Below are 27,374 nucleotides of genomic sequence, written 5' to 3' on the forward strand. Positions count from 1 at the left end.
ATGTATTTTTGTATGAAGGGAGGAAAAACCAAACAGTGACAACAGAATAAGAAAAATACAAAGATAATTATAAAATTATAATTATATAATAATTGCGCTGGAAATGGCCCACCTTGATTATCATGCACATTGTAGGGAGAGTGGTCACATTGGATAAGCTATTACCAGCAGGAGAGTGAGTCTGTGTGTGTGTGTTTTGGGGGGGGGGGGGGGGGGGGAGGACGTGAGAAAACCTGGATTTGTGCTGGAAATGGCCCACCCTGATTATCATACACATTGTAAAGAGAGGTTTCAGAGTAACAGCCGTGTTAGTCTGTATTCGCAAAAAGAAAAGGAGTACTTGTGGTACCTTAGAGACTAACCAATTTATTTGAGCATAAGCTTTCGTGAGCTACAGCTCACTTCTGCAGTTTCCACAGTATGCATCCGATGAAGTGAGCTGTAGCTCACGAAAGCTTATGCTCAAATAAATTGGTTAGTCTCTAAGGTACCACAAGTACTCCTTTTCTTTTTGCGAATACAGACTAACACGGCTGTTACTCTGAAACCTGTAATTATAAAATAGTCACTATAACATAAAACAGTATTTTATACTGTTCTTTGTTTTATGCTGTAAGAAAACTCAGAAAAACAATGCAAAGACAAACAGTCTTAGGGAGCAAAGGAAAGAGGACAAAGACCACACAGAATGTCGATCCAGTACACGGCAATGGCCAGAGCCAGATTAGGTCATAGGCACTATAGGCCCATTCTAGGGCCCCAGATCTAGAGGCAGATGAGATCAGAAGCTCAGTATTCATTTTAAAAACATCATGTTTTTAGCTCTCATGGATGCATAAAAAAGCTTGAAAATGTGAAACAAGTGTAACTGATCCGTGTGAGAGTCTGCTCACAACCTAAAAATAATATTTCAAAGAGATGGGAACTGCCCCGTTCATCTTAACTCTAAACTTGTGCCACCTCAAGGAAGGGCAGGCCCATGGCATAAGGATGGGGACCCTGGGCACAACATCTGAAGTGTGCCAAGAGCCCTGAATTGCCTTAATTTGGCCCTGGCAATGACACCCATCCGTAACTATCTCCAGCACTGGACCAGCAGCACACGCAACCATCAACAAGCAGTGGACTGGTAACCCCACTGTGTGATTTGCCTATCAGTAGGGACCTAATAAGGAGCTTAGCCTGTAGGACATGAAGAGGTTCTAGTCTGAAGAATGGTAGCAATAGACAAACCAGATATGCATCATATCAACATTCTTTAGCATTTGTGAATTCCTCCTCTGGAAGAAGAGTAGAGAAAGAGGTATTTAAAATGTTGCTGTTTCCTTTCCTCCTTTTGACGGACTACGTTCCTGTGCTTTATAATAGATTTATGCTCCGTTTCCACATTCCAGTTTTAATTCCTATATCACAACAAAGTTATTTTGGTATTCAGGTGCATCACGCTGAGCAGGCCTATATCATCAACATGTTGTACATTGTGAAAAAGAAAAACAAATAAACATGAACATCTCTGCCCTTTTTCAAAGGCAAAATTCTGATGCTATATCTAACAGCAGTGGGGGTTTGCAAAATATGGGTTAGTTTTAACAGAGATTCAACCAGTAGAACAAACAGAGTAAACAAATGCTCTTGGTTTGGGTAACATCTAGGGTCAGATGCAAAACACATTTAGAATTCTGAGTCTAGAAGAATGAAAGCAGGATCAGAACTGTTAATCATCCTTTATGTCTAGTGCCAGTCACCCCTGAACTGAATTGCAGTACAATAAACCGAACTATAATGGTTAACATTTACTAACAGTTATTTTCTATTTTGAATGTCGGGGAAAACTGCTGTACCGCAGCTATCACTATGTGGTAACTCAACCTATTGTCTGACTTTCTCATGGTTATGATCTTTAGTGAAACATCCTACTTATGATGATCAGTGCAGACCTGCCTTACCTAAGGAAAGTTCACAAGAATGTAATCTAAATAACAGATAACTGCCCAAACCAAAGTGCCATTTTCAGACAGAAGTTTGCAACCTGAGCTTCTCTTCATAATGGGCTGAATCTAGGTAACTTTGGAAAAATCTGATTCACAGCCAAATTTTGAAGCCCTAAATTCAAGTATGCATGCTGAGATCCAGAGTTTTGGATTAGGCCCATCTTCACTAAGTACAGGGTATTAATATCACCACCTTTCAACAGAGCATCACGAAGTTGTTTACAAAAGCAGGCAATGTGTGTATAAGCTGCTTGCCTGCCTCTCCTGTCTAGGAAGGACTGATGTAACGCTGACAGACCCTGGTTGTCAGTGGGCGGGATCGAACCTAGGTACCGCATGAGCTAAAAGGCAACTGACTCCTAGTTAAGGCTGTACAGCAGACTCATTTAACTCTCTCTGAGTGGTCTCACTACCACTAGATGGGATAGAACACCTCACCCAGAAGGTGTGTGGGTTACACTAACACCATACCTAAAATCTGGGTCAGGCTCTTTCACAATGCTTCAGCTTTATTTCTTCATAATAAAACAATTCAATGCAAGTTCCACATATAAACCCCTTCTTTTCCCTGAACAAGGATCTTCTGAAGGGGGCTATATATCCCTTCATTTTTGGTTTTTAAAATTTCACAGGAATTTAAAAATGTTTATTTAAAAAAATTTTAAATGGGTGAAAACTGTAAAAAAAACAAAAACAAAAGGGCAGAGGGCAAGGAGATTGGGGTGCCCTGTACTCACAGGAGGGAGCAGGCAGAGGAGTGAGGGGATCCTTCTGCTTCCTGCGGGCATGTCACTGCAGTGGTTGGGTGGTCTCTGCTGCTGCAACCCAGCTCCCTGCCCATCTCACTACCCCTTTGCGTAGGGGGAAAAGGTGAGGCCACACTGATGGTCCAGGGTCAGAAGGTGGCTATGCCCAGCAGGGAAAGTAAACAGGGTCTATTGCCTGGTTTCCCACCCATCTCACTCCCCCACTGTGCAGTGGGGAAGCAAGACAGACAGGGAGGCAGGTGATAGGGAAGCAAGATGGGCAGGGACCCCTTAGCTGCCAGGACCTGGCTCCTTGCCCCGTTGCTCCCTACATTGCAGCAGCAGCCGCCTACCAGCAGTTACCCGCCTCTATGCAGCAGGAACTCTGCAGGGAGGTACCTGGTTGGGGAGTTCCAGCTCTTGCAAAATCCAGGTAAAAACTTAGTAATCTGAATATTTTTTTCAAAACCCAGGAATTTTTCAGGAAAGTTGGGTAGAAAACAAAAACGAAGCTCTTCCCTCTTGCCCACAGGTTCACACTTATCAGCTGCTCTCTTGAGAGTGACCCTGCTTCAGTGCCTGCCACAGGAGCCAACCCGCTTTCTGCGGCTCTCCACCCCAACTAAACCACTTGTTGGCTTTTATCACCACCTTAGCGATCTCCTAGCTCAGACTTCTTATCAGTCACAGTTGAGGCCAGGCCCAGCTTCCCTTAAAGGGTCAGATGCCCTGTAAAAAAATGCCCATTCCAGCAGGGACCATCTTTTGTTCTGTGTTTGTACAGCATCTAACACAGTGGGGTCCTGGTTCATAACTAGGGCTCCAAGTCATTACAGTAATACAAATAAGAAATGAAATAGTAATATCACAGATAAGGAAACTATGACCCAGAAAAATCAAGTGCCTTACTCAAGTCAGTGGCAGAGGCAGGAATAAAATCCACACCACCTAACTCCCACTGCTTGAGTCCCAGTACAAGAATATGTTGCCTCCCTAAGAACACCCATCACTTCAAGCTTAGTGAAACTCACTTGAAGCTTCCATGGGCATAATATACATATATACATACTTAACACCTTTTCAAAGTTATTTTTATATATAGCATCTAGGAGGCTTTAACCAAGACCAAAGTCCCAATGAGCTAGGCAGTATGCAAACTCATAGTGAGATAGAGTCCCTCCCACTCAAAGAGCTTACTAAATTCCTAATACAGAGTTAACTTCAGAATCTTTGGCTTTTCATCCAATTCCAGAATTCTCTATTTCAAATGTCAATGCAAAGGGGCAAAAGTTTATAGCCAATAATTTAGTGTTAGAGCAGTTGTTTACTTTGAGTGTGGAGACCTAAGCTTCTAACAACGAACATTATTTACATCAGAGAATCCTGATTCTTCGTATCAAGGGGTTATCACAAGACAAGGTCTCTTATGCAAAAAGAGACTACTTTATACATTGATCTTCAAGTGTAAGTATGCACAAGTTGCTCTTAATATACATGAAGTTCTTTAAGAACTAATTTGCTTTGACAAAAAATTTAAAGAAAAAACACCACCCTTCAGTACTTTGTACTGGCAAAATAGCTTATATAGTAGTCTCTTTTGTGACTTTTAGAATGCAAAAGCATAATTTTATTTATTTTTTGGATTTATATATAGAACTACCTATCCCAACAAAATTCTACAATAGGCACACCTAGGACATCACCAGACAATATCAGAGCTGGGAAAGAAACAAATTAAAATAACACTTCTGTCAATCAGAGACGAAACATGGCATTCCACTCTCTTCAATGAGTGGGGAGACAGAGGGAGATGGCTTATGACTGCAGACAGGATTTGTAAAGCTTAAAATCATCATAAATTGTTAGAGTAAAATACATTTTAAGTCCATACCAAAAGTGGAAGAGAGGCCTTTAAAGTTACACTTTAACAGCAAATGTACTGTACTATCAGCGTAACAACTCTCCTCTAAGAATGAAGTCCAACTTAGAGAAGACTATCTTTCTAAGATTGACTGTGCAGTGTGTGGGAGGGGAGAAGTATGCTAACACTAGCTGAGAAAAATATGCAGTCAGACTCTTTAATGCTTCTGAACACAGAAGTTTAAAAGCTAGCTAATGAACAGAGTCACCTCAGATATCCAAGTACTAAAATGAGACAAATTCAACTTCAGTAAAAAAGCAAGAACTGCCATGTTTTACACAGGTTGACCCTACTTATAAAAGTTTGCTATCTTTGGCTCACACATTTATATTAGTATTGATGTACTTAAATACATACTGGCAATCCTATTAAAAATCTACAATATAGTTCTTTTCATGGCAAATTAATATTTATGCTTCCTAACCCATCAGATATTTTTCTTGTATTCCACTGCCTACAAACTGGTCACATATCTATAAATAGCATATGGCATTAGCAGAAACTGATACAGCCAGGCAATAGCAAATGTCTTCAGGTAATAATTCATCTCCATCAACATCATGTCAGACAGCCTGCTCCCAACATCTGCTATGGTTGGTGCCTGTGAGGTACAGCTGGGCCTCCCACAACTGCTGAAACATGGAGTCAACCCTCCCCCAAAGACCTCTTCTCCAAAGTGGAGAATGAGGGCTGGGTACGATAAATAGCTTCTCTAGCCTATGTCTCCTCCCAGCTCCCCCACTCCCACCATGACACACACATCCAAGAATAATCTTGGCTGAGGGAAGAGCGCTGTAGAAAATAAGAGAGCACAGTAGCAATTTTCCATCCCCTTGATTACTCCTGATGAAGAAGAGAGGGTGGGCCCTACAAACTTCCTCCCTTCTCCAAACTCCTGTCAAAGGGAAAGGAAAGGGTGAAAGGGGCCAAGCCACCAATCTGTGTCCTAAAAGGTAAATTGAAAAAAAAATTCAATTATTATTTGTATTCCTATAGCACCCACAATGTGGTAGGTACTGTCCAAACATATGGGAAGACTTAGTTCCTACCCTTAAAAACTTTCAGACTAAATAAATGAAAATTCAGTAAAATAAATATTAACCCACTTAGATGTCACTGGAATTTAAAAAAAATACTCATGAGATCATTATGATTTGTAACCTGCTGACAGCATTCCTGGTGGTGTACATGAGACAAATATTAGACCACCTCTGGTCTGTATTCTTGAGATTGTTCAATATGGATATCATTCTTTGGTTTTAGAAAATACTGCACAATCTCAGACACAATTCATCTGCTTTTGTGATAAAAAAAAAAAGTTTGTGTAATACTTCATTAAACAAAGGATTTGTTAACTATCCTCCTAATCTGTTAAGAACAACTGTAAAGGAACCAGGTTACAAGTAAATACTTTTTTTTTTTTCAAGTCACATTATGTTTGTAAAATTCAATAATGGAAATTAAAAGAAACCCTTAAAGGGAAGTGGAACTCATCTTAGATATGGCTATAATTACACTGTCAATAAATTACAGGTAAAGGTATAGGTTTCAGAGTAGCAGCCATGTTAGTCTGTATTCGCAAAAAGAAAAGGAGTACTTGTGGCACCTAGAGACTAACAAATTTATTTGAGCATAAGCTTTCGTGAGCTACAGCTCACTTCATCGGATGCATGCAGTGGAAAAGGTACCTTCACTTTAAACTATAGTAACAAATGACTCATATGAATCTCCTAGAATATTAAGTCCTGATATAAATATTCATAATGATAGATCCACAATTAAATAACCCTTTTTATTTGTTGTAACTAAAGTGAATTTTCAACATGCACTTACAGTTATGTCAATGTTGCAGCAAATATTGCATATTTTGGGTAAACATTTTTACAGATAATCACATTCAGCTTACTGCTTCTTCTGTAACAAGTCCAAACATGCACACCTAAACTCCATATACAAAAATGCTTTGTTGCCATTGTCTATAGCACCCTGCTACCACAAGCAGCATCACAATACTGTATTCACAATACCACAAACATCATCATACATTTTAATTAAGGACTAACTATGAAAAAATCTCAACTCCTCCATATTACTAAAAACAATTTTTAAGAAAACCTAAAAAACTTCAAAAACTTGTGAAAGGGATACAAGTTTTAAAAAGCAAACCTGTCATACACCTAAATGCTGGTATCCAATTACAGTACTTAAAGCAAGAATCATAAAGATTACACAAGTCTAGAAGAGGGATGTACCACATAATACAACTTTAGGCCTGTGTGCAACAGAACATTTTCTCCAACATCATATTGGGGCAAACAAAGCCTTAATTTTTTTTTAATAAAACACTGTGTATTTAATCTTTATTTGAAGCACCTATTATGTTTATATTGATAGCCATTTGGTTAAGTCTTATAATAACCTATACATTCAAGTAATTACACTGCTAAGAAAGTGTTCAAATACATTTTTCAACAGTAAACTTATTTCAAATTAATTGATAGCAATGGACAAGTGTGTGGCTGCTTTTTATTCACCTTTCTGCCACAGACAATTTTAAAAATGTAGAGATCAGTACTTTTGAAGGTAAATGTCTCTTTAGTACCCCACCACTTGAAAACCAGCAGTTAAACATATCCGTATTGAAGAATAACGGGGTATTCTACTGAATTTTTCAAGTATTTTGAAAAAACAAAATTACTACAGATTGCTTGGTGCATTACATTGATCTAACTAGCTTTTTTATCAGACTTCAGTCATGCTCTGAAAAGGAAGAGGAAAACAGTTATCTGATCAGCACGTTACACCCACAGTGTTTGTGGTTAATGAAGAGCTCTGTGCAGTGGGAGGAAGACAACATACCAACAAACAGAGCACGCAGACCCCAATCCTGCAAGCAGCTCCATGAACATAGACTCTGGTGCAGAACCCCACTGAATTCAATAGGGATTTCCACCTGCATTTCACTGCTTGCAGGATTGGGATCTCAGTCTATGTCTACACTTAAAACAATACAGCAGCACAGCTGAATTGCTCAGTGTAGCCACTCACTACAACGATATAGTTAACCAACCTCCCTGAGAGGTGGTAGTTAGATCAACAGTATAGGAAGTATTCGTCCATCAACCTAGAGCTGTCTACAACAGGGACTAGGTCAGCTTAACTATGTCATTCAGGGATGTGAATTTTTCAAAAAATCATAGAAGATTAGGGTTGGAAGAGACCTCAGGAGGTCATCTAGTCCAAACCCCTGCTCAAAGCAGGACCAACACCAACTAAATCATCACAGCCAGGGATTTGTCACTCCTCTGAGCCACATAGTTCAATTTAACTTTTTGGTGTAGACCTGACCATAGTGAAACTAACCATTTCACTTAATATTAAAATTCATTTTAATTAGAGATTTGCACAATTTCATTATTTTTGAATGTGTCTTTTCCAAGCAAACATCACTTGGAATAAAGAGTACACAAATCTCCTGGGTTTACTAACATTATTTGTATTTATTATGTGTATTATTGTAGTGCCTAAATCAGTCCGAAATACACTGTGCTAGGTGCTGTACAAACAATGAACAAAAGACAGTCAGCATTTAACACTGTTCAGTGGATCCCAACTGATTCTTAAGACAGGAAAAGAAACATTTAAGGATATCCTTTGAGGATATAACCTTTGGACATAGCTCCCTACTAAAAGAAGTTATGTTACTGGAATTAATAATGCTAAACTAAGTAATCTATACTGTTAAAGCAACTTCTTCTAAAAATCGCATACTCCTAGACCTATTTCGGTTTATAGAAGATTTTTGAACGGTTAAAACAGCATATCGTCAGGAGCCTCATGCCCCTAAAGGACTCTGGGCCCCTTTTACCATCTCAAACTTAGCATACAGGGTGAGAGAACCAGGGTGGAAATTGGTTTACTGTCACCTGAACAGAAAAGGGTCAACTTGAGTCACATTCTTCTCAAGGAGTGAGAGAAGAATGGTTTAGAGACCATATCTACTAGAGATATATATGCTGGAGGTCAAGTTCAAGGAATTTATTTGCTATGCAACAGTTCAAAGCTTATCATGTCCATAGAACTTGTGTGGCCTGCTGACTTTCCAATTCAAAATAGCATATTTTTATTGCCTATTGTGCTACATTTCAGTAAAATTAATATAGTGAAAAATCTGTTTGTCTTTAATAATAAAATGATGTGAACAAATAGACAGCTTCAATTAAGCTATGAGCAAACCTCTACACTAAGGTATGACAGTAAAAGGTGCTTCTGCAGCATATAACCTTCAAATGAAGGAAGGTCTCCAGGGAGAGAGAGAAAGTTTGTTTCAATGTAGCAGCTCAGCTATAACTAAACAACAGCCATGTGCAAGTTACCACTGTGAGGAAGTTGCAGAAGGACACACTGCATGCCACTTTTACCAGACAGAAGACCAAAAAACACTGGAATATAAGTTAAAAAAATAAAATTCTGAAGACTGACACCATTACTTAGAATAATATAACGAACAAACCAGATTCTACAATATTAATGACAGGTTTCGAACTGTGCCTTGTTTCTACAAGTGATAACTGAATGTAGAATGCCAGCTGAAAAATGTTTCTTCTACTGCCATATGCTTTTTTTTTTTTTAAATGTGCCAAATAAATCAAGGTATGACATGCTGACAGAAATAATCAATCTTGCAGTTTTCTAAGAAATAAAGTAAACATGTCTACTCTATTTACTGCAGAACCATGTTCACACTGCACTTCAAACATACAAGCAACAGCCTCATTGCTGCTAGAGTGTGTTAGCACTGTTCTCTTGGCCCATGCAGAAAATCATGCTGCACATAAACTAGTCTAATTTTTATGAACTCTGTCTTAACATGTATCTTGGGGGGAGGGGAAATGCCCATCCACAGTGATCAGCTAACATGTGCTAATCGAGCTACCCCTAGTTGATACTAACACAGTTTTGACCCCATTATGAGGCCATCAAACTTTTCCCATTGGCTAGGTAGACCTAGATTTAACAGAGCTTCTTACCTGTGGATGATCTACTAGAATTTATCTCAATCTGATAAATTTAACATTTAGTTTCAAATGCAATTATATACTGTAAAGTCCTTTATCACTTTTCTGAGTTATTGGGCAAAAGCAAGAGTGTTAGCCCTGCTGAAAGTGTAACATGCAACATACTCCAACTTAGCTAAGGCCTTTTTTCTGTGTCTGTATTCTTACATCATCAGAAAATACATTGTCCCCCTAACAAAATAAATACTAGAAGTATTTCCTGAAGTGAAATGATGAAGGTTGAAACAAAGGTCCATAGTCAATCAAATACTGCTATTTTGAGTTTCTCAATTGTACAGTAGACCCTCAGTTTCGAACACCTCGAGAATGGAGGTTGTTAGTAACTCTTAACAAAATGCTGTGGTTGTTCTTTCAAAAGTTTACAACTGACATTGACTTAATACAGCTCTCAAACTTTACTATGCAGAAGAAAAATGCTGCTTTATTTTTTAGTATTTATGTTTAACACTGTACTGTATTTGCTTTTTTTTTTGTCTCTGTTGCTGCCTAATTGCATACTTCCGGTTCCAAATGAGGTGTGTGGTTGACTGGTTAGTTCATAACTCTGAGTTTCTATTGTATTAATTGAATTAAGTTTTCAATTAATTAAAATAGCATGCATTTGGATTTTATTTATTTATTGGATTTTACTCTTGGCTATAGAAGCAATAAATTTTAATCATTCAACTACTCCTCAAAGCCAATCTCACAGTTTATTTAAATCCTATGACACTGTTTGTGTATTTGCTCAGCTATATCTGAAAAAAAACACTTTCAAGGTTGTCAGGCCTGTTTCCAAAAAAAGATGTTATATTTTAGGGGTTATTTAAAAATGTTCAGCTGTCAAAACTCATCTTTGGAAAGTGCTAATTTCTGTGTGTCACATCACAAACAAACTGGTACAGGTGTGCAGCATCCTATTTAAAAATACTAGCTTATTTATAGTCAGACACAGCAGGGATATACTAGTTTTTACTTGTTTGTTTGAACTGTAGCACAGCCAACAAAGGGTGGTTAAACAAATTGCAGAAAAATCTAAAAGAGGAGCTCACTCTAGGACAAACTTGAAATGAAAATCTTAAAAAGATATATGGGTCAAATTAAGGTCTTTCTCCCTCCTCACTCAACTTCTCCTGCTGCTCACTCATGCAGGGAGATCATAATTCTGTGCTTGTGATACTTCCACAGTAACAGTGATGACAGTGATGCCACAGATTCAACCATGACTTCACTGCAGGATCAAGTACAAGAAGCAGATGGGATGCGAGAAAGTCCCTATTTAAACACAATTCTCTTTCATGGGAAAGAAAGGGGCAAGAGCAAAGAAACAGGTGAATGGACCTTGTTTTGATATATTATATATTCAAAACATTATCATAGCATGAAAATCTGTTTAAAGGCAAGTCTTCCAATACAGTGTAACTGTCAAATTTATTAGCCTTATAATAAACCGACCTGGAAAGCTCCCTGTTTAGTAAAACAAACCTGTGCTCAGTTTTTAAAGCTGTGTTAGAGAAATTACACATTCATCTCTTTTTACATGTACAATAATTCCTTAAATAAATCCAGTCTTAATACTCAGATGTATTTATTTGACACACTACTATTGTACTCACTATGCTACAGGCAAACACGATGACAGGTCCCTGCCCCGAGGCGTTTGTGATCTAATGTGATGCCCAGAGTATGGAAAGATGAAAATTATAATATACAGGTGACACCCTAAGAATGGTGATGGGAACTGCACCTCAGCCACTAGACCTTTCACTTGTGATATTTCAGAAGGCTCATTTCTCTCTCCAGTCCTATTCAAGATCAACATGCAGCCACTGGGCGAACTGGTACGAAACTAGAGACTTACGTGCCAGCAATACATAGATGACACAGCTCTACCTATACATCACCATACAGGACCATACCACTCAACATCAAACATCTCATCCAAGCACTGGACTCCGCTCATGGATTAAAAACAGCTGGCTGAAGTTCAACCCATGCAAGACAGAGATGGGCAGAAGAAAGCACTCTGAAGAGTCTGCACCCAAAGTGCAGTCTCCTTTGGTGGAAGGCGCACACCACATCATTCATCAGTTCAGCTGGGAGTTTTGTGGTGGTTCCTGGATTGCTCATTGATGCTAAGAGCTCACATAGCATCATCCACAAGTGATGCTTTCCAACATCTCTAGCTGTCTAGAAGACTCCATCCCATCATAGTGGATGGTGCCCTGACCTCATTTATTCATATCTTTTTCATCTCCTATCTGGACAATCGCAATACAATATAGCTGGGCATGAAGTCTTCAGCACATAGGAAATCCCAGCTTGTACAGAACACTGTAGCACATCACCACCTCACCACACAGGCTACTGTGAAAACAACAAACCTGTCCTCTGCTCTTTACGAAAGTTTCCTCATAAAATAGTGAGTCAAATTCAAAGTCTCTGTCTTTTGCTTCCCGGCATTAAGGCCTGGGCCAAGCATATCTAAAAGACCGCCACAACAGGTACAACAAAACTTGGGACCATACAGGTAAAGCTCATCTGTGCAAGGGATCAAGCTTTCTTAGGGACTGCTCCGAGAATGTGAAATGAACTCTGTCAGGAACAATGGATAATCACATCTACCAAACCCTACCAAAAAGCCCCACTACACTGGACACACAATTCTCCTTCTGGGGAGAGGGAGACTGAACCACACAGATGTTAGTCATGTTGCTTAATGCACCACTTGTCAAATGTTCATATTCTATGGTGATGAGGGTGATATATGAACCTATATGGAATAGAAATCAAAATATATACTTGGTAAGAACCCATCTAGTTGCTTCCTTTTAAAAAAAACTTATTAATGTGTGAAGATTTGGGAGTGAGGACAGGAATAGAAGAGTAACCAAAATATGTTTTGAGGAGTGTTTTGAGAAGATGAGAAGAGCAAAACAGCCTGGCACACAGGGCCATGAGCATACTCCATATAGAAGAGGCTCATGAGAAAAGGCACACAGTCTCTTGTAGCAGAAGACAACCAAAGGAGCATTAAGATGAACTGAAATAGCACACACAGTGAGAGCTGGGGAAGTGCCAAGAAACTAGTGTTGAGATGTAAGCAGAAGCCAAGCCTTGCAGTCCTGAAGGTGAGTATAAGGAGTTTGAATTTGATGCAAAAGGGGACTGAACACCAATGTATGATTTGACCATGCAGATATCACAGAGCTGTAGGTGAGGCAAACATTTCTGGTAACAGCACACTGGGTAAACTTAAAGGATACGACATAAGAATCATGGTCAGAAATGAAGACGCTGTAGTAATCAAAGCAAGAGATGACAAGAGCATGGATCAAGCTTCTGGCAGTAGGAATAGAGAAGGGACAGATTTTAAAGATATCAGAGAGGAAGCACCAGACGGATTAATTGGCAGACTATATGTTGGGGAGAAAGAAACTGAATATGACATGAAAGTTGCAAGCCTGGATGAAGGGGAAGATGAGCTGAAATATGGCTGGACGTCCAAAAAAAGATGTCAGATAGACAGTCACAAAGCAAAGACAGATCATGGGAGACAGATCAGGTGTGGAGAGAGAGATCTGGGTCTCATTATCATTCAGGATATGAGAATGGACAGAGAGTTACCAAGGGAGAGAGTATAGCGAAAGAGGAAGAGAATGGGAGATGACCAGAAAGTTGCCACTATGGGAATTGCTAAGAGGAGCAATTAAGAGAGCAAGAAAAGCCAAACCCACAGAGAACCATAAAAGCACTGAGAGCAAGTCAAGGAGCGAGCGTAGCCAACTGTGTGAAGGAAACTGATCGGTCAAGGAAGATAAAAATAAAGAAGTCACCCAAGAACTTGACCAGGAACGGAATATAATATCCTGCCTCGATGAAGGTAATTGCATGAGAGTGAAATGGATGGGAACTACCATGCAGAGAGGATCCAAGAGGAAGTCAGAGTAGAGGAGCTGTGGCATTGGCAAGACAATAAATTCAAGAAGCCTGGGTATGAATGGGAGGAAGAATATACACTGGCAGTTAGAGAGGCTGGAAGGGTTAAGGAAAATTATTAGAATAGGGAATACAGCAGTGTGCTTGAAAGAAGAGGATGTGATGGAGAATAAGTGAACAAGGAAAAATATGGGAAGCAAGAAAAATCAATAGGAAATAAAGTCAAGGGGGCATACTGATGTCCTAAAAGATGTAAAACTAGTCATATGCCATCATTCTTGTTGAGTCCCTCATTAGAAATTCCACACAATTCTAGTCAGCACTTTAACTTCAACCTGAGAAGTTACATGTTTTCCTACATGCAAGTTGCAACCAAAAGACTTGCTCAGATAACTGATTAGGATTGTGATCTTGTTAGTACTCCTGCAGCACCATATCTCTTTCACCAGAGTGCTTGTAGGAGTGTGAAACTAATTGCTAATACCAATTCAAGTCAGCTCACAATAACATTTGCACCATTCCAAAATTGCTACAGTAAAAGTTATTTTCTGCTACTTAGTTTTTTTTTCTTTTCTTTCTTTCTTTCTTTCAACAGTGATTGTTAAGAGAAAAGCTCCAAAGAGACAAAAGGAGAAATCAAAGTACTCAAGGCCCAGTTCTGAGACATACCACTAAAATGACATGACTTATTAAATCTACATTTTATGGAATGAAAGATTATAGGAATTAAAATGGTATAAGTATGTAACACAAACCACAATATCAACAATAAACTGCTGAAAATGCTTGCCCCTTCTATCATCAGAATATTAATAACTGAAAAAATTAATTGGAATAATAGCAGTGAGCACTAACAGAATTTCACATTATCAACACTTCAAAGCATGAGGTGACAAAATAGAGGGTACGTGGACTAAATAATTGAATAAGATCATTTGTGTCCCTAGTTTCTATAAATAAATGCCAACAGTTGGAGTACATTACCTTCATTTTCAGAAGCCTGGCATTTTACCTTGAGTACCAAATCAAATGTACTTTCTGGATTTTCCCTGGAAATAAAAAACAAGTCAATTGATTAGTCATACATATGTCACAAACCGAAAAACACTGATCTAGATTATCAAGCCTTCTCTACAGTGTCCATAATGTTATATCCTATCCACTCCATTTGACACTAGAAAATGAGAGAAAGAATCTCAATTATTTGGATGTTTTGTAAGATTTCAGAAGTCATATTTTTCTTCACATCCTTTAATATATTCACACACTTTTCAAAAAAGAATAGGCAACAGAAACAAGAATTAGATGATAGTTAAAACAATCAAAATTCTGTGATTACACTGATAAATCGTAGTTTTATATGTTTGAGAGCTCTTCAGTTATTTCATTGTGTCATTACCCCATTTTAGAAAGTCATGTTGAAGTAAATACAATTTTAAACTTGCTGACAGTTTGCTTTACAAAACTGAACTTTACAGACGGAAAAAATGCTGCTAGTTTCTCTATTATCTATCAGTTTGGGCCTCTCTGATAGCCTTTTTTACTTCGCCAGTTTGAACCACTTCTGTTTTTAAATTATGAAGAAAGTGAACCAGGATTAGGCTTCCATCTTAATTCCTGCAAACTGAGCCATTAACACATTTATCTTTTTTAATATATTTGGTCACCAACTGAAACTTGACAGTCACCGTACCATCTCCTTCAGAAGTTACTGCCATTGGCACGTTTAAGGATTGAATCCTGTACACAACAATTCAACTAGTGAGAAAATATTAATCCAGTAATTATGAATTATATTTGCATATGTTGTCTGATAGCTCATTACCCAACCCTAGCCTAAATGTAAATAATTATTTGAACCAAACAGCCACACGTGAGTACCATTATTATACAACATTCTCTGACCAAGAATAAACTCATACATTTCAGTAATTTCTTGATTTATTATGTTACGTTCAGAAGAAACCCTTAATTTATTTTTACCATTCTGAGTTATTTAAATTCTCATTCTGATGAGCAATCTGCCATTTATAGTAAAAGCAAATATTATAACCTCCACCATAACAATTATTTATCTAAGTAACCACATAAAGGGCCCAGGTTTGAACTCTTTTCTTGAGTAAAATGCCTACAGAAGTCAGCAGTTTTTCACAAGTAAGGAATTCAAGAGTGGGCCCCAGGTTTCTAAAATGATGCATATAAATCTAAAATGATGCATATATCACATATTGATAGTTCAATACAAGTTTTTTTAAAAAAGTTTTAGAGGGATTTTGGACTGGAAGGAAACTTTCACAGGTCACCAGTTACTTAATGAGTTTTCTATCATTTATTTTGTCACCAAGTATTGATGATATGCATTTATATTAAGACTGAGATATCGCATTTCTGAGTAACAGTCACATATCTTCCCACATCATATTCCTTCCCTGCATCACTTTTCAAATTATTCAATTGGAAAATCTTAAAGGAGGATCCTGAATGAGCTAGTTCTGCTCTTATGGGGTTTTTAGTTTTGTTTTTGTCTAAGTTTTGCTCTCAGTTACACTAGTGTAAATCCAGACTACTAGAAATTTACTGGAGTGTAACAGAAAAGAAAATGATCCATTTTTTCTCCCCTCAGCTAGCAAGATCAGAATGAATCTAATCAGAGTTGCACTCGTTTAAATGAGGACAAAACTGAGCTGTAAGAACCCAGCCTGTAGTGAGAAGAGTGGAATCCCTCTACCATAAAAGGGTTAAATGAAATTTAAACTAGGTATGTGTTTGCTCTTTTGGCTCATTTTCCCCCTTCCTTAAAGAAGGAGTGGAAAATCAGAATGCTGGATTTAACATGTTCATTTCCATTAAAACCGTGTCTCAAATACAGGATTAGGACTTCAGAGCTCAACTTCTTGAATTTACATGTGAAAACGTGTTTGCTTCCTTCAGTACACCACCACAAAGTCTGCTTCCACAGAAAAGTTCTAGGTTTACTCTTCACCTCCCACACAGAAGGTGTTACTTAGACTTAGAAGTGTCAAGAAATATGTCTAACTAGTCTGATATATGTCAGGCTGGCTTTCATTTCTATTATAACTATTAAATAGCAGCACACTTATTCATCATAAATATAGATTACTGTCAGTTTACAAAATACAGATTTAACCTCTCGTCAATTACTGAATTAAGGAAATCAATGGGACTCCTTACAATGGGCAAGTAGCTTCAAACCATCACAGAAAATTTACTTCATCAAAGTTTGTCAACACATCAGGGTTACACTAACATTCTCGCGAGGTAGAATTATTCTCTTAACGTCTTGAAAAACAGTAATTTTCTTCAATAATCCAATAAAGAGATGTTGTTAGATTCCTTAGAAGAAATGTTTATAAACAACCTCTGTTTTGATGTTACTAGTTTTACACACTATTTTTGTAGCTGTTCCTCAAAACCAGGATTCATTCGCCTGTAATTTTCTCAAATATGACAGTCAAGTAAAATAGCTGGAATATTTTTTAAAAATCACCATTTATTGGCAATAGATCCAAAGAGACAATAAATAGACAAAAAGAAGAAGCGTAAAAGTTTGTTCAGAATTGGTTTTGTAATCCACCTAACACCCAAACAAGTCATCATGGCCATTCTTCTGAGATGTTTAGTAGGTACCAAACCTTAGGCTGGCACTGTCTTTCTGTGAAGACTAGTTATGATGTGTATGAGCCCAGAGACAGAAACAATGGCCTGTCAATTCTCCCACTTGTGGGGCACTCCCTCACTGGGATGAAGATTATTATAAATCTCTGTGTACCTTTATCTCATCCTCTGGTGATGAAGGATTTAGCCAGTGGGGCTCACTTTAAGGTGCAGGTAGAACAGTCTCTGATGATTGAGGGGGGTCATTTTGACAGAGACAGAGTGTGGGTTCTACAGTCTCTCCCTGGGAATAAAGGATGATAAGGCAGAGAGGGTGGACAAGCTCCCCTTGTGGGGCGGGCTGCAGGATTCATGGCAGGGCGTCTCCACGGGGGATGGAGAACTGGGTGGGGAGCCACCAGCTGTTCACTCTGAGGCTGCCAGTGTCACACCTGCGGGGAAGGGGCGGATTTGCCGTGTGGGCTGCCGTGACAGCCCCGCTCCTGTCGTGCCAAGGGTCTCTGCTCAGCCGCCCCCGTACGTGCCCAGCGCAGAGCCAGGCCCCTGCCCCACACCCCGCCAGGCTGGGGGAGGCTTTGAGGCCTAGTCCCTCCTCCCCTCTCCCTCCAGCGCAGCCCCCAGAGCCGCCTCGGCCGCCCCGCTCCGCCGAGCAGCCCCCGCGCCGCTCCCCCTGCCTGCCCCGCCGCCGGCACTCACTTGATCCTGCTGTCCATGGTCACATCTCGGGCCCCGGGCGGCCGCTCCGCGCCCCCGCGGGGAAACACCTCGCCCGGCCGGTAGGGAAAGGAGGGACGCGCCGGCCCCGGGGGAGGTTACAGCGGCTGCTGGCGGTGGCCCATGGCTGCTCCGCTCCCCCGGCTCGGGCCGTGAGCGCGGCGGGGAGCGGCGGCACCGCCTCCTCCCAGCCTCAGTTCCTGTTGCCGCGGCGCCGGCACCTTCTGGGAAGCAGGAAGCTCGGCGGTGGCCGAGTGTCACCTGCGCGGGGCCTGGGGGCGGCTCTGCCGCGGGGGGACGGGACTGAACGGCTCCGCGGACACGCTGCGGGGTGTAGGCTGCCCGGTCCCCGCAGCGGCCCCGGGCCTGCTGCAGTAGCCTCTGCCCTAGGGGCCCGGCCCCAAGCCCGCGCTGACGGCGCTCGGAGGCACAGGGCAGGGGCCCGGCTCCACGGCCTGACCCACGGTGCGGCTCCAAAAGCTCTGACTCGTTGTGTCCCCTATGGGGGCTGTCCAGTTCCCGTCCAGCACAGCCCTGCACGTTTCCTCTAAACACCCCGAGAGGCGCCTCAACTTCTCCTTTCGTTATAATTAACGCTTCCCTAGACCGAGGGGGAAAAAAAACCCAAAACCCACCACTGGGCACTGTTCCTCCATCAGGCGTTTAGAAAGAAAAACATGCAGACAGCTAAATTGTTGGTTTTTTTCACCTCATTGCCCCAAAGCCTTCATGCTGGGTTCTCAGGTTGTTACAGGTTTAGAGGAGTGGAGTTCCCATTTACACACACACCAAATGAAGAGGGAAAGGGAAATAAAATGTTGTGTCAGATATTTAAAATATCTCATTACTAAAGCACATTGCAAAATCCTTCATCCCCACAGAAAGGGGGACTTTTTAGAAATGCCTTCATTAATCCAGAGTAAAGCAGAGGTGGCTGCTCTACTCTCTCCCAACCAGAAAGCTGGCTCCCTAAGCCAAAGACTCATCCTCTAGGCTCCAGTCACGCAAAGATTTAAGTATATTCCTACCTTTACTCACTGCAAATATTCCCATTTGAAAGAGTCTGGTGTCAATGCAACTCTTCACAGCGCACAACGTTAAACATGTCTTGCAGTATTTGGTCTTTACAGATTAGGAAGGCCCAGATCCTGCAAGCAGATCCATGGGTCTGCTCATATGGTTCAGCTTTCAGGATCTAGGCCTTCACACCAGGAAGAGCCTTCAGAGGAAAAGAACAACAGAAAAGGCATACACAAGAACCTAATCCTGCAAACAGTTATGCATGCCAGTAGTCCCATTGAACTCAATGCAGCTATTCACAAAGTTATTCCTGTGTATTTTCAAAATTAGGGCCTTCCTACTTTCTAAGGGACAGATTCCTTTGACTTCAGATGGAGCAGCAAGCATGTAGGTAAAAGCAGAATTTGAATCAGAGTCTTTTGTTGGGCTATAGATAGCCTTTCCATAAACAGGTGCAACTGGCATTTGCTTCCAGGGGAGATCTTATGCCAGAGATGAATTTGGTCCATTCTGTTTACAAGTAGTGCAGTCATTTTAGCAACAGTCATGTCATCTCCACTTTATACCATCACAGATGCACATCAAATGTTTCTATTTAATATATTTAGACACTTTTACCTAACAGTTTTATTACCGCTATGTATAGGTTAGTTCTATAGTGGAAAAAGTAATGGTTTTAAGATTATTTTAAAGTTAAGAATTTTATTTTAGCCTATAATGCTGTTAGTTCAGCTTTGTTTTGTATTGTGTCTTAAACAAACTCCCCCAAAATTCTTAACAAGTAATCCAAAGGAAGAAATTATAAAATAAATCATCAATCCTGCAAACACTTATACACAAATAACTTTATGGACGGTAGTAGTCCCATTGAGGTTGGCATGGGATAAAAACAAAAGCTGGCCCTAAGAATGCACCAAGTCCCATTCGCATTAGGTGGTCTGTGCAGCAAAATTCCCACCAATACCAAATTTCCTTTACCTCATAATATAATCGCAATGAAAAATGCATAAAGCAGAAATTTTACAATACTGGGCCAAATAAAAAATGTCCTTCACTGCTCCCTCTGAAATCAATCATAATATCAGCACTTGATGAGTGGAATACATTCAAGCCAATGATCTATTAAACACATAAAACAGGACTAGTACATTACTGAAGTTGAAGAATCAAGCACTCAAAGAAGTCAGGAAATGATAAACAACCGTTTTCCTGCTGCGACATTAACTTGGCCATGTTGCACATCCAATTCACCGTATGGTATATAAATTAATAATAAAACATATACCATGTGCATTAAAACCAATTTGATGTTGAAGCAGAAACATTAGCTTTTGGATTTTCTTGACTTTTGAGTGCTTACTTTCTCAAACTTAATGATGCATTAATTTGTGGGTGTAGTTTCAGAAGCAGTGAGCATATGCAACTCCCACTCCCACTGAAGTCAATGGGAGCTGTGGGGAGTTCAGGATCTCTATAAACCCAGACCATCTTTTTTTTTAAATGAAAAATAAATGAATTGATTTTGTGGTAATTGAGGCTCCTAAGAGGAGCACTGAAACCTGCTACCCTTAACTGACCAACTACTTAAACTGGGCTCCTCTTTGAGGATTGAATGGAGGAAGTGGGGAAAGTCGTCCAAGTTCTGGCCTCAAAATAAGCAGTAGGCTGTGCAGGTGCTCAAAAGGCCTCATTCGGAATATGTGCACAGTACTAGTCGCTTCATCTAAAAAAAAAAAAATCTTATGGGACATTGCAGGCTTTCGGTCATCTCTTAGGGCTAAATACTAGTCTCATTGGAAGTTTTGCTGTTGATTTTACTGAGACTACCATTTATTTCAGTTTCTCTGCCGTTATTCCAAGTTGTAAATGCAGTACAATTATAATATGACAATTCCTATTCAAAATTCTCCAAACAAGAACACAAGCATGAATTTCCTAATTAGGGTGCCCAGCCTATGATATTTACCTCAAGTTAATATTAAAAAAATAGATCCTTAATGGCCCATCCCCTAAACCAATCTTAACCCTTAAAAGATTTGGCCTTTAGAGAAGAAAGGTAAAGACTCAGTCACTGATTCAATATAGATCCATTTCTAGAACGCTATGAAGATCACTAGCAACACATTAGTAAATAAATGTCTAAAGTATTTCAAATCATTCCATTCACCGTCAGTTGTCCTCAGGATGTGCTTAGCTGGGTAAACTGTTCTTCATCTTTACAATGACTCTGTACATGGTCTTACCCCTTTACCACCTCATTTTTTAATATTATGTATCCAGTTATGTCGATTATTTCTTTTAATGGTAAAAAATTTAATTTTTGTCTTAGGGACAAATGTGAGTACCAAAGACATCTTGTGAGGGTGTGTGTTTGGTTCAATAAAAGTCTTACATGCAAATTGCACTGTGCTATCATTAATGCTCAGGAATGCAACAAACTGGTAGCTGTCACTACTCATTTGATAATGCTGTGTCTGAACACCATGCATGTGCCACATGACAACTGTATTTTACATAAACATGCACACACCTCTGTAAATAAGCAGGTAGACATCCATATTAATGAGTGAACTCCCAGGGAGAGGTCGGTACTAAGGTAGGAATGAAGATTTCCAGGCTTCCTAATCAATGTGCCCTACCAATTGGGCTAAAAAACCAGCTCCACTTAAGCAGGACAGCTGATAGATTCACCTACAATTCATCACTTCATTAGTGAGTGCCAAGTATTTCAATACATCAGTTCAATATGGACATTTTTATCATTTATGTCTTATTTAGTGTATGGTAACTGTTGGATACTAACAGAATACGTGTCTCACCTTACCTAAGATCGTGAGCATCATAGTGCCATCGCTGCATACCTACATATGTGTCAGTTAAAAAGCAAAATATTTTCTATATAAATCTGGTGACTATCCATTGTTCTGCTTCTGAGAACATAAGTTTAAGCAGGTCTGCATTCCATATTAAATCCTGTTTGTTCTAAACTTAAAATTGTAAAATTAATTGGGGAGATCAGAAGAATTTACATTAATGTCATATTCAGATTGCACAGTTTAAAAAGACAGGAAATTGAAATGTTAAAATTGTTACAGCAATATTAACTAGGAACATAATATTTTTAAGCAGTATTTTTCAAGCCTTATTTTTCTTCTAAATGGGTAACTTAGGGCCCGATTGTGAAATCCGTTATGAGTTACCAATGAGAGCAATAGATTCACAATCTGGCCCTTAATGTATTAGTTTGTTACATGTGCACCATAAATTGCAGAAGATATGTGACATGCCCAGGTGAATTATATTGTATAAGCCTTCAGGGTGAATCTCTTACCTTATTTTTTAAGCTGTGCCATTTTAACATTACACTAGTGTTTTGCAATTAATTTAATTTTTTAAATGAAAGACAAAAAATGCATTCCCAATGCTTTCCAATTTCTATATTTAATTGTACTGTCATGTACAAAACAAGTTGGGAAAAGTAGAAAAGCATTGTGAAGAATTTCTGCTTTCTACAAATATAGCAGCACAAGAAACTGATAGTGGAATAAAGAACTGTTTACCTACTAGGCTTTGAAACCAGCCCAGCTCAGTAGCTACCACCAGTTCTTACTAGCTGTTGATTGTTCAGTGCAGTATTTGAAATGGATTGATTATTATAGTCCAATTCCTATTACATATGTCCATATCACAACTGCCACCTTGTTAGCATACTCAAAAAAAAAAAAATCAAAGAATGAGCAGAGAAACTCCCCCCATTCATTCCCCACTTGAGATAGTCTCTCCATGCAAGGTTTGAGAGACATTGACAGCAATAGTGTGAAAGCATGCACTGCTCCTGCTCATATGCAGTGATTATTAGGAAAAACTTTTCAGTCCACCGGACATTTTTCACAAATACTAATTTCCTTTTAAAACAGAGGCCAGTTTATGACTCCCTTCTTTGTGTTGGTAGTAATTTACTATGTGCATAGTTTGAATGGAGGATAGGACAGGTTGAATCCAATAATGCTGAATGAATTCAGTTTTTCTGTTTAGATTGAGGAATCATATTTCTAAATGATAGCAAAGCCCAGAAATGTATTCTGCATTTTATGTTTACCAGGCTAATCTGGTTGTCAGTAAAACTATGATGGAGCAAAGATTTCTTTGTCATTTTTGGAGCAAGATAAAAGCTTTATTCAGTCAGCAAGAGAACAATTTTTACTACCAGCAGTGTGAAATTCTTGAGGTTATTGTTCACTGAAGTGTACTTGCTGTGGTGAAACCGAAAGCGCATAGAATTAGGAACTGATCTGTATTAAAATAAGGATGTGCTTAGGACTTGCAAATCATTGTGGAAATTGTCTTGCTATTTCTAACCAAAATACAGCACTAGCTTTGTAACTACAGTTTTTAGGGGATGGTTCAGGGTGAATTACAGTCTTTCATTAAGGTGTCAGTACATAAAGGGACTGTTTACTGGTGGAAGTTATATATGGAAATTAGCTGCACAACACAAACCTGTTTCTCAGCTCTACACAGGTAGTTTTCATTTTACAAATATAGAGGGAGTTGCCATTACCATTACATGTATTTGCATACCAAAGGCTTACAAACATCTCAGGTGTCTAGCTTTTATCTGAGCATCCTGATGCTCATAGTACTTACCCATCTCAATTCTAGTTGACACATAACTGAGTGGAGTCCAGCATTCTGACCTGGTCCAATAACATAAAAAGATATTAGGCCAATAACTGGCTCCATTTGGCTTCTTGGTCATTATACCACCAGTACTTCCCCAATCACATTGCACTGCTAATCAATCCCAACATTTCTCCCTTTCTACAGAAAGCTGCCTTTATATAAGACAAAATCTATGAACCAGTATTTTTCTACAACCTAAAAAAGGTACCATTATGCATTGTCTTAACCCCGAATGCAAATAAAAAGTATTTCTATGCTTTTGCTGTAATAACTGCTTGGTATGCATGAGGATCTCAAGATGTTCTTAAAACAAAATGCAGTTTTACACTCTTCTTTACTCAAAGATAGTAGGGCAATCTACTTAGTTACCTTTGTTTGAGTGTTTTGTCTCAGTGCATGTGCTGGCCACCATTTAACTCTCTATTGGGCCTGATACTGCAAGGTGTTGAGCAGCTTTTGAGAGATGTGGAACTGCTCTGTAATAATTTGAATACTGGATGTTGACCCAGTTATTGGAATGTTTCCTGTATGGCTAGATTGATTTAGTTCAGTGGTCTTAAACTTTTTTTTTTTTTTTTGCAGACCACTTGAAAATTGCTGAGGGTCTTGGTAGACCACTTAATGATCTTTCCAAATGTTGTTTGTACCATTAGCTAACTATTGTAAAGCACTTTGGATAAAAGCACTATATAAAAAAACCCTCCTTAATAATAATGAACTTTTTTGTTCTACAAATAAAAGCACACAACTCATATTTTAATATCAGTAGTCTTACCTTTCTAATGCAGTGGATGTGCCCTTTCTCCCCTGCCATGGCAGCCCCTGAGCTGGGGCTGGGAAGGAGGGGGGGTCTCTCCCCAGCAGCCGCAGCCCTGGATCTGGGGAAAGTCATCTCTTTCTCTGGCTGCCACAGCCTTGCACATCCCAAATTCCCTCCACCCCCTCTTCTCACCCCACTTCCTCCTCCCACCTACCCCCATTCTCCCCAAGGCACCTCACCTTACATGTGTGTCTTCTCCAGGGTCCAGGCACCTAATTAGTGGAGCCATGCCTGCACAGCTCCACTAATTAGGTGGGTGGCCCTTCATTCTCTCACGTGCAGCCACCCAGGCGCACACCTTAGAGGGAACTATCCTCAGACCGCCTGAATAGAGCCCAGTGGTCTGCGGACGACAGTTTGAGAACCTCTGGTTTAGTTTAATAACTGGCTGTAAGGAAACAGGCAGGAAGGAATCAATAGATCAAGTTAAGCCACTCCTCAGTAAACACTTCAGGGTTGTTAAGAGACACTGCCCAAACCATTACCTCTTAAGATTTTAGCTCCTGGCTCCCGCCATCTTATAGAACTGATTTGGAGAAGCAAGGAAAAACCCCAGGAACTGATAAGAATAAAGGAGCCCTAGCTGGATTGAAAAAGACTCCCTATACAGGGGAGGCTGTTATTGGGGGGTGTTAGATAAAATGGACAGGTGTGTGCACGGTTTGTTGGTTTAAACTTCCTCCCATTCTTTCTTCTTCTTCTTCTTCTTTTTCTTAGGTTTCAGAGTAGAAGCCGTGTTAGTCTGTATCCGCAAAAAGAAAAGGAGTACTTGTGGCACCTTAGAGACTAACCAATTTATTTGAGCACAAGCTTTCGTGAGCATCCGATGAAGTGAGCTGTAGCTCACAAAAGCTTATGCTCAAATCAATTTGTTAGGCTCTAAGGTGCCACAAGTACTCCTTTTCTTTTTCTTATGCTCTCTTCCTACTGTAAAAATAAATGATACTTTGGTTTAAGGAGGCTATCTGGTCAGCCTAGTAGTCATAGACTCCTGGAAGAGAAGAACCCAGTTGGACCTGCTGGATAAGCATGGTTGATAAAGGCACTATAGCCCAGGGCCCAGTCTAAGGTGGGTGAATCACAGGGTGCCACCTCAGGAGAGGTAAAGACAAAACTCTGACACCTGAGGGGCTGCTCTCAGAGAGGGGATCAAGGCGCACCTAGATAAGCAACCATGACATGGGATAGCCTCAGCACCCATTGATTTCAGTGGAAACTAAGGGTACTCAGTACCTCTCAAGAGCGGCTTAATACATTGCAGCAGTATCAGGTCCCTATTGTCCTTAGGGACTTGCACAGAAAGTTGTGGAAAGTCATCATTCCTGTGTAAAGTCTGTTTTGCTCAGTACTCTCAATCTCTTACTTTGCTCTTCAATAGGAAATGGTCAGGAAGTTGGTTCTTCCAGCAAAACAGTGCCCTCTAGCATTATTCTGAGTCACTAGTTCAGTCCTACATCTGAGGATGAGTAGTGTTACCTACAAAATCACTAGCACCACTTCTGAAAACAGCTGATTCTTGGGTGTCTCCTATCCAAATACTGGCATTAGCAAAGGTGAGAGTTCTGATGGGATATGTTAAAATAGAATAATCTGGTTTTACTCCATCTCTGAGTATCAGTGTTTTATTTTTCTTGCAACCTCAGAGAATTTCTGGTCACAGCGTATGTTAACATGTAATTACAGTGTTTTGGTTTTTGTGGTTGTTTTATAATGGTCCTCCATGGACATGTTCTTTCTGCTTTAACATCTTCTACGTCCATTTTATGTCAACCATTAAAAGTGATGCCTTGTTCCCAACAGCTTTGTTATCCATGTAACAAAGCACCAATAACACTGATTTCAAAAGCAATGTAAAAAGTGTACTACAATTCAGCTCTTCATGGCCTGTTCTTGTCTTAGCTGGCATTGGTTTTTACATATTAATCACATTGGACAGGGTACAAACTACTTAGTTCAGTTAACCCAAAGTTTGCCATGTCAAAATGTTTTCACTGTATTAATAGTTACTGCTGGCACCAATATTTAAACGTATCTGCTATTGAAACATAATATCTTGATCCATTTTAGTCATTTGTTCTGCTTCTTCTCTTAAAGTACAAAGTGTTTTGCACATGTCATTCCCCCTCCCTGCCCCCCTCCCCATAATACATAGTAAGCTTGGCAACGGAAGAAGTCCAGGGACTAGTTTCACAAAATAAAATATTATTTTACTTTTCCACAGAACATATGTCTGCCATTACCATACTCATAAGATGTAACCCATAGGAAAGTCCTTCAAATATATATTTTGAAAAACCAATCAGAAGCTTCCCTTTGCAGGACTCTTCCTTCAATATATAAGTTTGGGGTCAGAATGGGACCTATTCTATAATCCAATGTAGATAGTAAAAATAGGTTTAGAATAAACAATTACTTTATCTCCTTCTGTTAGCAAAACAAATGGATGTTGCAAGGTACTTGCTGTGTGAATAAAGCATATTTTGATTTGGCCAAGACTTTAATAAGATATCCCAGTTTAGTCTGACACATTATTTATAATGGTCTTCTGATGTGATACAATGTATTTGTCCAATCTGGTAGTTTGAAATACATATTACAATTGTAAGTGTTGTACAACGTTCCCTTATTAGCCTATTCAGTATGAAGGAGCTATGGTTAAAGATGTTTGTAATATTCTAATCATAGTGTGTGTAAATTGACCCAAATGTTTCATGATTCCCCCATTGGTATCTTTGCAAGGCTGTCTCCATTAACCAGCTGTTAATTAAGTTAAATTTCCTACGTGGTCTTCTGAACTTGAAACAGCAATAGCCTTATTTTGCCCTCCATGGTCTGGAACACAAGTAG

The 27,374-nt window shown here is 39.5% G+C and overlaps 1 protein-coding gene across 3 annotated transcripts in view; it reads right to left on the bottom strand.

Annotated features, from left to right (window-relative positions):
- Nucleotides 1-18,629, bottom strand: part of DENND1B (DENN domain containing 1B) — a 245,469-nt gene extending 226,840 nt beyond the window's left edge. The window contains exons 1-2 of one of the 3 annotated variants that reach the window (XM_048860501.2): nucleotides 17,987-18,622; nucleotides 14,639-14,703 (exon numbers count right to left, since the gene is read on the bottom strand). In XM_048860501.2, coding sequence (XP_048716458.2) covers nucleotides 14,639-14,703; nucleotides 17,987-18,003 — 82 coding nt within the window. In that variant the 5' untranslated portion in view covers nucleotides 18,004-18,622. Of the gene's footprint in view, nucleotides 1-14,638; nucleotides 14,704-17,986 lie in introns of all 3 variants that reach the window. The other 2 variants (XM_048860502.2, XM_048860503.2) reach the window with 2 other exon arrangements.
- Between the last annotated feature and the right edge of the window lie 8,745 nt (nucleotides 18,630-27,374).

The sequence above is a fragment of the Caretta caretta genome, chromosome 8 (genome assembly GCF_965140235.1).
Source record: "Caretta caretta isolate rCarCar2 chromosome 8, rCarCar1.hap1, whole genome shotgun sequence".
In the NCBI taxonomy this organism is placed as follows: Eukaryota; Metazoa; Chordata; order Testudines; family Cheloniidae; genus Caretta; species Caretta caretta.